This window comes from Silene latifolia, chromosome 4, assembly GCF_048544455.1.
Source record: "Silene latifolia isolate original U9 population chromosome 4, ASM4854445v1, whole genome shotgun sequence".
NCBI classification, from domain to species: Eukaryota; Viridiplantae; Streptophyta; class Magnoliopsida; order Caryophyllales; family Caryophyllaceae; genus Silene; species Silene latifolia.
Window position 1 is genome coordinate 58,595,578 of NC_133529.1, and position 12,511 is coordinate 58,608,088.

The 12,511-nt window shown below is 31.6% G+C and overlaps 1 protein-coding gene across 1 annotated transcript; it reads right to left on the reverse strand.

Annotated features, from left to right (window-relative positions):
• Nucleotides 1-8,266: 8,266 nt before the first annotated feature.
• LOC141651550 (uncharacterized) lies at nt 8,267-11,579 on the reverse strand. The gene is made up of 9 exons (XM_074459255.1): nt 11,418-11,579; nt 11,273-11,339; nt 11,072-11,170; nt 10,893-10,980; nt 10,674-10,804; nt 10,514-10,595; nt 10,311-10,428; nt 10,043-10,218; nt 8,267-8,384 (listed from the first exon to the last, which is right to left on the reverse strand). The coding sequence occupies exons 1-9, from the start codon at nt 11,577-11,579 to the stop codon at nt 8,267-8,269; spliced, it is 1,041 nt and encodes a 346-aa protein (XP_074315356.1).
• Nucleotides 11,580-12,511: the final 932 nt, after the last annotated feature.

A 12,511-nucleotide genomic window follows, 5' to 3' on the forward strand; every position in this document is an offset into this window, starting at 1 on the left:
TTTATTATGTTAAACAGTTTTTTAACCCGTTTTAACCCTAATTTTTCACAATTAAACAATGTCGAACTTTGAATATCACAAATAAACAATGGAACAGTGTTTAAACATAAATTTCTTCATTGAATATGTTAAAACCTATTCTTAATTGATAAAAACAAAGATCGAAATACTTATTATGCATTTGAACAATGTCGAACCCTAATTTTTCGCGATCGCACAATATTCAACGCTAATTTAGCAGATTTAAAGAGGAAAATATGCAATTTCAATCAGAATAGAAAACATTCAATTAACAACTACGAAGTTGTACAATTATATGAAAATGATTGGAAATTAACGAAGTTTATCAATAATTTTGATACTTAAACTAACAAATACTCGATTTTAACAATGATTTCACTAAAATTGAAGTCCTCGAGAGAATTAAGACAGAAATTGTACACGATTTTCGGTGAAAATGCAATTGAATTGAACAATGATTAGTATTTTCCCGTAATTTGTTGTTGATTCGCGTTAATAATCGGTAATTTTAGTGGTTTTTTGAGTTTTTAGAGAGAGAAAGTGAGAAGTTGAAAAAAGCATTGCGGTTATGAATTTGAAAAGGCGTGCGTGTCTGTTTTGTTACCTTTTTTTTACGTGATATTGTTTAGTTTAATGCGCGATATTGTATCCGTTACTCAATCCTCAAATATTTAGGGGTTCTCACTAGGATCCCGACTATATATATATATATATATATATATATATATATATATATATATATATATATATATATATATATATATATATATATATATATATATATATATATATATATATATATATATATAAGAGATCAACTAAGGCCACCATATATATTTGAGTCCATAAGTCCTTCTAAGGGCCATTGGATCAAGGCAATGGAAGGCTAGGATTTGATGTCAATATGTGGCTACAAATTAATCCCTCCACCTTTTCTCTAATTAACTCATCAATTCAATAAACCAACCTCACTAATCATTCATCATCTCATTATCACAACTCCTCCTCCTCTCTCTACATCTCACTTTTCTCTCCTCTCTAAAAAAAACCCAAAATCCCAAAAACCCAAAACTCAAATAAATCACCCTTTTCTCTCATCTTCATTCACCACCACCCACCACCACCCCACCCGACACCAACTCACCACCCACCATCCCCGCCGCCGCCACCCCACCGCCGCCACCTCGGTATTTTTTTTCGTTTTTTTTTTTCCGTTTTGCTGTTAATTTTTTTTGTTTTGAGTTGTTTTTTCCATTCATTTTTTTTTTATTTTCTTTTAATTGTCTTTTATTTTGTTAGTTCTCATTTTTTATTCATTTTCTCAAATCTCTTCTTGTTATACGTTTTTTTTTAAGGTTTCGGGTTTTAAATCTCGTTTTTTTTGTGAGATACTTTTTTTTCATCTAAGATCTACTAAAATGTTTTTCATAAAATTTGTTGTTTTAATCTTAGCTATATAAAAATTCTTATAATTTGTTGATTTTAATCTTATGGACTAAAGTTATACCAAAATGGACTAAAGTTATACCAAAATGGACTAAAGTTACACAAAAATTGCCTAAAGTTATACTATTATGGACTAAAGTTATACAAAAATGGACAAAAGTTATACAAAAATTGCCTAAAGTTATACAAATATGGACTGAAGTTATACAAATAAGGACTAAAGTTATACAAAAACTGACTAAAATTATACAAATATGGACTAAAGTTATACAAATAAGGACTAAAGTTATACAAATATGGACTGAAGTTATACAAATAAGGACTAAAGTTAGACAAAAACTGACTAAAGTTATACGAATATGGACCAAAGTTATACAAATAAGGACTAAATTTACACAAAAAAGGACTAAAGTTACACAAAAATGGACTAAAGATATACAAATACATTAGGAATGTGTTGAACTTCTACTCAATGAATGTATAACTCTAGTAACGATGTGAATAACTTCTACTCAACGAATGTATAACTCCAGTAGAAATGTTTATAATTTCAATGACTTTAGTCAATTTTTGTATAACTTTAGTCCATATTTGTATAATTTTAGTCCATATTTGTATAACTTTAGTCCATATTTGTATAACTTTAGTCCATTTTTGTATAACTTTAGTTCATATTTGTATAACTTTAATTCATTTTTGTATAACTTTAGTCAATATTTTTATAACTTTAGTCCATATTTGTATAACTTTAGTCCATATTTGTATAACTTTAGTCCATATTTGTATAACTTTAGTTCATTTTTGTATAACTTTAGTTCATATTTGTATAACTTTAATTCATTTTTGTATAACTTTAGTCAATATTTTTATAACTTTAGTCAATTTTTGTATAACTCTAGTCCATTTCTGTATAACTTTAGTCAATTTTTGTATAACTTTAGTTAATTTTTGTATAACTCCAGTCCTTATTTGTATAACTTTAGTCCATATGAGTATACCTTTAGTTCATTTTTGTATAACTTTAGTCCTTCATATGTATAACTTTAGTCCATATTTGTATAACTTTAATCCAAAATTGTGTAACTTTACTACAAAATCGCATAACTTTAGTCCAAAATCGTATAATTTTAGTCCAATATATAACCGAAATCCTAAAAACCACCAATACTAACTTTAAACCAACAATACTAAATCTGAAAAAATAAAGCCATTATCTAAATATCAAATTATAATATAAGACATATTTGAAATAAAAAAATTAAAAAAAAAGTAAATAACAACACACAACAAAATAATATAAATTGTATTACTTTAATTTTTGAAGAATATAACTTTTGTCGTAAATAGTATAACTTTAATGTTTAAAGGGTATAACTTTAGTCGTAAATAGTATAACTTTAATGTTTTAAGTGTATAACTTTAGTCATAAATATTATAACTTTTATAAAAATCAAATAAATATGAAAAATTAAAATCAACAAATCTAAAACCAATAAGGAAAAAAAACCCGTTAATCTAACAAAAAACCCGTAAATCTAAGGGAAAAAACCAAATAACAAAAAAATAAACAAATAAACAATCAAAAAAAAAACACACACACAGAGAACAACACCAATTAAAAAAAAAAAATTGAAATGCACAAACACATAATACACGACTACAAGACACAAACCCCTAACATAAAATAAAAAAGAAAGATCTGAAAAGGACTACGACTACACGACTACAAGACACAGAACACGACTACGACTACACGACTACAAGACACAATAACTGAAAAGGAAGATTTGAAACCCACAACACTCGACCCACGAACACCACCACACGATAACAAACAACAACAAAAAACAAAAAAAAATAAGAAGAAGAGGAGGCTGTCGCGGCAGAGGGGAGAGGAGGAGGAGGGAGGCTGTCGTGTCTTGGTGTTGGGGACGAAAGGGCGGAGGTTGTTGTGGTGTTGACGTCGTGGGGGAGAGAGGGTGGTCGGCGTGAGCGGCGGGCGGCAGGAGGCGATGGTGTTGTCGTGGCGCGGCAGGCTGTTGGTGGTTGGGGTGTTGTCGGTGAAGGCATGGGGTGCGAATGGTGGTGGTGGTTGGCGGTGGGTCGGCTTGGTGAGTGAGGAGAAGATTTTGTTTTGTTTTTTTTTTTGTTTTGTTTTTGTTTTGATTAGGGTAGATTTGTTTTGAGAGGAGAATGAGAGAGGATGTAGAGAGAGAGGGGGAGTTTGTGATAATGAGGGCTGAATGTTTGGTGAGGAAGGAGTTTGTGATAATATGAGTGAAGAATGGATTAGTGAGAAGTTTAATTGCAATGAGGAGCTAATTAGAGGAGATGAATTTCTGGCCATTCATTGAGATCTAATCTCCACCATCCATCCCCTCCATCCTATGGTCCTTATAAGGATTTAGGGCCTCATAAGATATAAGGGCCTTATGAGAACCCTTCTCTCTCTCTCTCTCTCTCTCTCTCTCTCTCTCTCTCTCTCTCTCTCTCTCTCTATATATATATATATATATATATATATATATATATATATATATATATATATATATATATATATATATATATATGGTCGGGATCCGGTGAGAACCACTAGTATAATGAGAACTGTGAGAACCTCTCACAACCCTTAGATCTTAAACAATAGAATGGCTGAGATAATACCTCATCTTTTCGTTCAACCCTCATTCACTTAACCAAATTACTTTTTGTCTCATACTTTTGGTCTCCATTTTTTCTTTCTTTCCCCGTTCACCAAACTGCTTCTTAGAATTGAAGAAGAAGCTTCGATATCTGCTACATCCTTCATCAATAGAGAAGTAAATCGAACCTCACCGTTTATCAAAATCCAATGAGGTTTGTTTAATTTCAGTATCAATTTGCTTGAATTTTGACTTCATATGTTTCGAATTTGTTAATTATTCAACCAATTAGGGTCGACGAATTATTGATTCGAGTTTATCACATATAATTGGTGTATAAATTGAAACTAGGGTTGGCGTATAGAGAAATTTCCTCAATTGTTTCGAATTTGTTAATTCGTCAATTTTTTACATATTGAAGTTCAAGAGTTTATGCCAGATTTCTTTGATTGATTATGTTTTTAACCTAAATTGATATGCAATAACTTATGGTTCATAGATGACTAAAATCTAAAAATTAAGCCTTAATCCATCGTTGTTGAGTAAAGCATTGGCAATTTGGCATTTTACAATAAACATCCAAAAGGGTTGCAAACCTTGATACCAATTTGTCAAAAAGAGGAAATTAATTAGATGGATTACAAAGTTGATTAACTGAGGTGGCCTTGTTTTAATGTCTCGTGACTCGTGACCTCTGTACTTTCCTCACCCATATTGCACTTAACAATTACAATAAACATTGTATGTATGACGATTTTATATGTTATACAGCTCATTATAAATGCAAGTTATATGAATTAAACGGTCGTGTTGATCGTATTTCATAATGGATTGTTTTTGTGTACCATTCGAATTCGAGTCAGATTATTAGGATGTACATGAATTAATCCCATGTTCTGAGAATGTTGCAAGCAAGCTAAAGAAAAATATATCATAAATTGAGAGGCTTAAGAGTACTTTTGTTTACACAACTAGCTCAAATTTTGACTCTGGAGCTTGTACCCATGATCATCATTTGTATATAGTAATGAGTAAATTGTTGATGATGCTTGTTGTTTAGGAGCTTTATTCATCATATTCTGGTTCAACTTTTTTGTTTAGATCTGGGTTTGGAATTAAACTATTGTTCATGATGTTGTCGAGGTTGATTTCGAGTATTTGTTTGAACATCATCATTGTATTTTTTAGTTTAATTGTAGGGTGTGGATATGCATGCAACGTTTATATCTACAGGGGGGTGGGTCATATATTTTCAAATTTTGAGCTATTGAGTGAATTGATGCTGATGCTTACAGATTGTAGTGACACATATCATAGTCATTAGCTTGAGGAATTATTTTTCTATCTTACTCAATTTTCAGGATCAATGACAAAAGTTATTTTTCACAGGTTGGGTAATAACCTTATTGCTACTCTTATTTCCAAAACCTTGACATGATATATATTTAATTATTTGGTTCTCCTTGATCAGTTTCGTACACGGTTGCGATAAAAATGTAGGACATTTGCTCGACTTGAAAGGGCCATTAAAATTGTGTTGAAATTACTTGTCGTAGTTTGGATGAACTCTCATACCTTTTATTTATGCTACATAGCCTTTATAAGAACTACAAGAACTACTTAGGTTCATTAATAAAAGCAACGGTAGCTCTCTCACCATGTTCCTCCGTAGAAAGGTGATTGAACTTATCAGTCATTGCCGTTTTTACATTATGAATATATACGTTTTACTTATTTTGAAAGCCAATTAACTCAAATGGCAGAGTATTGTGCAATGCACAAGATGTGGGTTCGACTCCCACATTGGCTATAAAATACCATTCCTTCTTTTAGTTTAAGATTGGATATTTTTGTGTAATTGGTAATCCTATTTCAAGAAAGGCATGTATATCAGCTTGACGTCATTGTCGTTCTTGTTGCACGCACGAGTCTAATTATGGCATGCTCGTCTTTGCCCAAGTATGAATGTATGATATGGCATCCTGATCTTAGCTAGACTGTACCGCTTGCATCTCGACAAGATGCAATCATGGAATTTGTTATTTAATAGGCTATATGGGATTCGAATCCATATCTTTGTGCAAAATTAGCACTTCGCTCTACCATTGAGCTAATAACCTTTAATATACGCTAAAAAAAGATGAAATGAGGGTTGTACATAACAAAATTGCTCCAAAGAGATAAATCAAAACATATTACATAAACCAAGAAGATATAGCTTCCTTTTGTTGTTGTTATGTTGCACATCTGTTGGCAAAACTCCCTCATTAAGATGCAACTGAAGAACTTTTTAATGCACATACATGGTCTAATTATACACATAAACAAACCTTATTTTATGTATGTACAAGCTTATTTCAAGCACATATAACCTTATTTCATGCACATATAACCTTACTTAATGCACATATAATCTTATTTCATACATATATAATACTTAAGTTGCCTTGTACTGTAGTTACATAAAAAGGCTGGTAAATACAAAATCTGGCCTCTGAACTCTGAATTATAATCTGGAGACATTTCATATCTGGTACACCATTGCTAAAACAGCAGCAAAGATGATTTACTTCCGCATTGCAACATTTATCGAACAAACAATGAAATAAACTGCAAGGAAGCCGAGCAGACATACCGCTATCTCCGGTCATTAGTACACTCTTAAAATTCAACATCTCTTTCTCTCTACTTTAACAGCTATTGTTGCTCCAGCTGATTATGCCATGGGAATGCTCCATGCTGAAATCACAAGATATATCAATAAAAAGATCATTATCATGACCACCATAAAAAGGTTTCAATGGCTTTACTTTATGGTTATGGACTACTTGCATTACAAATGGACTTTGGGACAAGCCAACTTTGTTTAATTAGATTCTTTCTGTGATAAAATAACTCGAGCGTTAGAGACAGGATCGAAACTTCTCTAGAAATAGAAAAGGTAGGTGCAGAATTTGTAGTAGATGGCTATTTAATCTTCCTTGGTAACTTGATTAAATAACTTGATTAAACCTTAAAATCAGAAATCTCATTTGAAGAATTAGAAAAAGAAATGTCTCGGGACGGAATGATGTGTCCAGTTAGTTGTCACCAGTGCATTATTTCCCTAAAAAACATTTCTCTTATACAACATACAGAAAAAAGAAATGCCTTGATCCCTAATATACAGAAATGCATGAATAAAGGGTGATTATGTACCTGCTTCAAATTTAAAGACCTAATCTAGCATAAAAGTCCAAATTCCCACCAAGTAATAGAAGAATAAATCGAGTGGAGTTGCTTAATAACCTAAATTAGCAAAAATGTGGATTTCATTGTGGTGAACTACCAACACTTTAGTTCTGAAGTTTAACTTTAACTAAAGCCTGCTTTTGTACAGTTTAAGCATGCATCACAATTCTCAAGACTCATTTTACACGCATTGACTTACCTATGTAGCTCTAAAACCACTCATTTATTAGCGAGGCATTATTCAAGGTTGTTTAATGCACATACATTACTTTTTCATGCATCTACAAGGCTACCTCATGCATGAATAAGGCAATTGCACAAAAATCTTGCCATTCTTTTAGGACCGGAAAGGGTTTAGGGTTGGATTAGGCGGCTTCACGTACCTAAACCCTTTCCCTTATTATCGGAATGGGTTTAACTTAAAATTAATGTCCTTAACTAACAGTAATTAGATACAAATGAAGAACTTTTTAATGCATGTATAACCTTATTTCATGCATATATATAACCTTATTTAATGCATATATAATCTTATTTCATGCCCATATACACTTACTTCATGCATGTACACGGTTGTTTGATGCACACTGTTTATTAGCGTAGGTACACTAAATACCAATATAGATACACTATTAATATTCATATGTGCAATAGGTACACTCAGTTTAAATACATTAAAATATGTAGTAGATACATTAAAAAAAAATTGGACCTAATGGGGGAAAAAGATCACATCCAGACCCCTTTGCATAAGTCTCTAGCAACTAAGCCACTATGATTCTGAGACGGTTACAGTTTACACCATATGGCGAACTCCTTCTAGTTTAGACATATAGCTAAATTTCTATACAAGGTAACATGATCTTCACTATAAATATAAGTTCTTCCAGTAGAATATAAGAATGTATGTCACCTGCTCAAGCCGCTTAATTCCTGAAGCAACCATAAATCCCTTTCGGACGCTGGATCTTTTCAACGAGACAATCTAGTGCATCACCCATTCCAAACTGCAGCACCTGTTTGGGAACCCAAAAAGCCTTTCGCCTGCATATGATGTATCAAGCATGATAATAAGTTTCAAGGACTAAAAATTTAGTATGTTGGACGATAAGTCGATAACCCTACCACAAGTATGTCACATTATTATGTTACTTTCTCTTCTCCAAATGGAAGTATATGCATTCTATAATAAATCATAGAAGCTATCCATTACTTTGTAGGAAAATATAACTTTACGAACATTCAAGATCTCGGGAAATCGATCACCAAATTCGCCGACAATATGATTTATATGCATCTCTCTTTATTCTATATTCATTGTAGAGTTAAAGCTAAAATATACTATGAAAAGAGCCCAATGACCTCAACAAAATAAATACTAACTACCTAACTTTATAATTTCCAAAAGAAATCGCATTAAATACAATTCAGAAACACACACAAAGATGTGGAACCTTACTGAATGAATGGAATTGAAATGTCAGAATCATGAGTGGAATTTAGCAAGACAAAATTAGGGTTATGATTTTAAATAAATAAATCAAAATTAGCAAGGAACACAAGAGATTATAGTGACGATCACTGATTAAGTACGTAAAATGAAGTCATTAATAGGTAATTAGCGTGTAGATAACTTGAATCGAACAAAGCAACGAAAACAAACAAAAGAAGTTCAAAAGAATAATACAACCTTAATCAATTAATTGAATCATAAAAATTGAGGAATAAGAAAAAAATTGGGGGAATTGGGGAATTACCTAAATTGTAATCTGCTCGAAATCGGAAAAATTGATGATGAAATCAGCTGAGAACGAAGAAGGAAGCATAATTGAAGTCGGATGTACGAAGTACTTTGGTCGAAATCACAGTAACGACGCTCAAAATTAACGAAAATAAAGAAGGAAGCATGAACAGAAGTTATCGCAGAATAGAGATTGTGATGAAGGAGGAGACAGAAAGTCGAAGAACGAAAATAGAAAAGGAGTAAAATGCTTGATTATGTTTAATCTCAGCCCTTAAATAGGTTCTCAAAGTTCTCATTATCTTGATGGTTCTCACAAGATCCCAAATCTATATATATATATATATATATATATATATATATATATATATATATATATATATATATATATATATATATATATATATATATATAGATTTGGGATCCGGTGAGAACCACCAACATAATGAGAACCTTGAGAACTCCGCCTTACAATTTTTTTTTCTAAAAAATAACGATATATTTGGATTCAGCATAGAATTTTATGACTAGAAAACATATTTCTTGGTTCAAAAAATATAAATTATTGACAGAAATCGAGACGAGAAACATTTTATTAATTTTTATGCACCTACGACTCATTTTTATGTATCTAACAATTTTCATGCACCTAGAACTCGTTTTTGTGCACCTAGAGCCTGATATTTTTATGCACCTAGTAATTATTTCCATGCATGTAACAATTTTAATGCACCTAGTATTTGTTTTCGTGCATCTATAGCCATTTTAGTATACTTAATTGTATTTTTGTACATTAAGTTTATATTTTGTTAATAAAATCAATAAATTTCGTGTAGTTATACTAAAAATTTGTTTGAATAAACTAAGCTAAGAGTAAATGATCCATCAAAACTTTCGGAACAAGATTCGATAATGATTTAGTAAGGGTTCTCACGGTTCTCATTATGTTAGTGGTTCTCACCGGATCCCAAATATTTTCAACCCTTTTGTAAAACCATCACATTTCTTCTTTTTGCAATGCCAAAGGTTATCCTGACGGAGTTCAACCTTCGTTCTGCATAACTTGCATGAATCATAGTACCATCCAATGCTCGATTCTAAGTCATCAATGCTTGCAAGTGTCACATAATCACCAGCCTGTTTGTTTGTGTTTTAACAAAAAAAAAAGAGTAAATTCGGTGATACATTTTATGATATCGATAAAGTCAAATCGTATGTAAAATATATACCCTTTTGCAATACTTGATTTCCTTGATGCTAAGTATATTATCAGTGGAAAGAATGTCGGTATGCTCATCAGTGATCTTAGTTATGCGGGATGACACTGGGTCATTACCCTCATTCAACCTATAGTACGTTAAATAAGTTGATGGATAAACACTAAATTAATAAATAAGTTAAAAGGATAAAAATTGAGTTAATAATATTTTACTTTCTTCTGAGAGCATCGACTTCGAGGATGTCTGGGTTTATATAAATCTTAGCTGCATATCTTGAGGTTTGAATGCCCACTCCTATATTTGAAGTATCATAGAAATTAGCGTGCTTTAATATACTGTATGTTGGTTTATGGATAGTAAAAGGTTACTTACCTTGGAAAATAATCCGTTGCGCACACTGCATGACCATGAATGTTGGGGCACTTGATGCAGTTTGAGTTTTCCTGAACTCATCTATTTCAGTAATATATTTCCCCCAGAGTGACCATGTTATTTGTTCCTTCCTACAATTATAATTAGGTTAGGCATTTTAGGTGTATGCATTATGTTTAATAAATATGAAAGAAAGTGAGCAAATATATAAGTAAATACTCAATATTCTCAAGTTTGACTGTCTTAATTGGATGACCCCCTGTAGTTTTCTTGAGTTCTCCAACTCCAACAAACTGACCAACAACATCTGAAATTGAAAATAATTGTCAATTACATTTTTTAATTGTAATTGTCTTATGAGCCATACATATGTCGTATGGGTGAGTAATAAAACGTACCTATGAAATGCTTATCTAGAGAGTCATTGGCAATTATATCACCGAATTCCTGGAATGAAAATCCAAACCTAGGGATTGGAGAGTTCGGTGATTGTAAAACTAAGGTACCAAATTCAAAGTACAGACGAAATGGTTGAGGGGTTGCAACTTCTAATCAATTGTTTTCAGCCACTTTAAATCCAGTTATTTTGTATGCAACACCTTTCACTATTCTTGGGTCAAATCGGTCAACTATTAGTTTTCGCACCGTTGCTTGAATGATATTTTTCTGCAGAATAATTTAGAGATCAAAATAATCACCATTATCAACATATCAATCTAGCAAAAATTTAAGCAAAAGATTTACCTCAATGTCCAATAATAGCATTTCAATAGTTGCATGTTGGTTCGGGATAACATAATCAGGCCGATACCATTTTCGGACAACTCTAGCTAGCAAAGTTTGGTTTCTCACATTTGGCTTTACTTGACTGATGGTGGATGTCACAGGGGTGGTCTTTGGAGTCATGGATGTGGTGAGGGTGTTTTTTTTGGGCCATTTTTCAGCTTAGATATTAGATTTGTATGATTTGTTCGGTAGTGTGTAGAAATGAATTGTGTGTTGGTATGTATTTATATACATAATTGTAGAAATAATATTGTGATTGTGATCTCCAAATATACGGTGTGATCTGATCTCCAAATAAATAAACTGTGTAAGAATGGCAAAGATGTCTTTCTGGAAGTATTGGAAGTAAATATAATCATAATCATAGGAATATAATCATAGAAATATATAATGAATATATGAATATATAATCAATCAATCTACAGAAACATATATAGGAATAGGAAATATACTCTCATATTTTTACCATAATCATAGAAATATACTCTTATACACGTATATTGTGATATGCAAGTATATTGTGTGATGTGATCTCGAAATAATATAATATTGTGATGTGATCTCGAAATATAATATGTGATATTTCGTCCTTTTTCATCTATTATTATCACTTTTATAAATTTTTGTATTATGACTTTTATAAATTCTCATTCTCATACTCATACTCATAATTTGTTTTCTTGTTTATATTGCAGCACAAAATCAATGGTATATCATTTGTAAAAGGAAAAAGGATGCAAAAGAATATGAATTGTCTATTACACAAATCACGGCTTAATTGACATTTTAATTAAAAGCTCATTGTTGTGATTTTGAAATAGATTAGATTAGGTGTTGGACGTTTTTGTGGTGAGCAAATTAGGATTTTTTTTTTGTGAGCATATTAGGAAATAAAAGAATTAGCCTATTGAATTCAAAGATTTCTTGTGGTTTTGAAAAATATTTGATGTATGCTGGACGTTTTTTGGTGAGAAAATTAGGATTTTTATATTATTATTTTTTTGTGAGCACATTAGGAAATTAAAAAAACCAGCTTATTGAATTCAAAGATT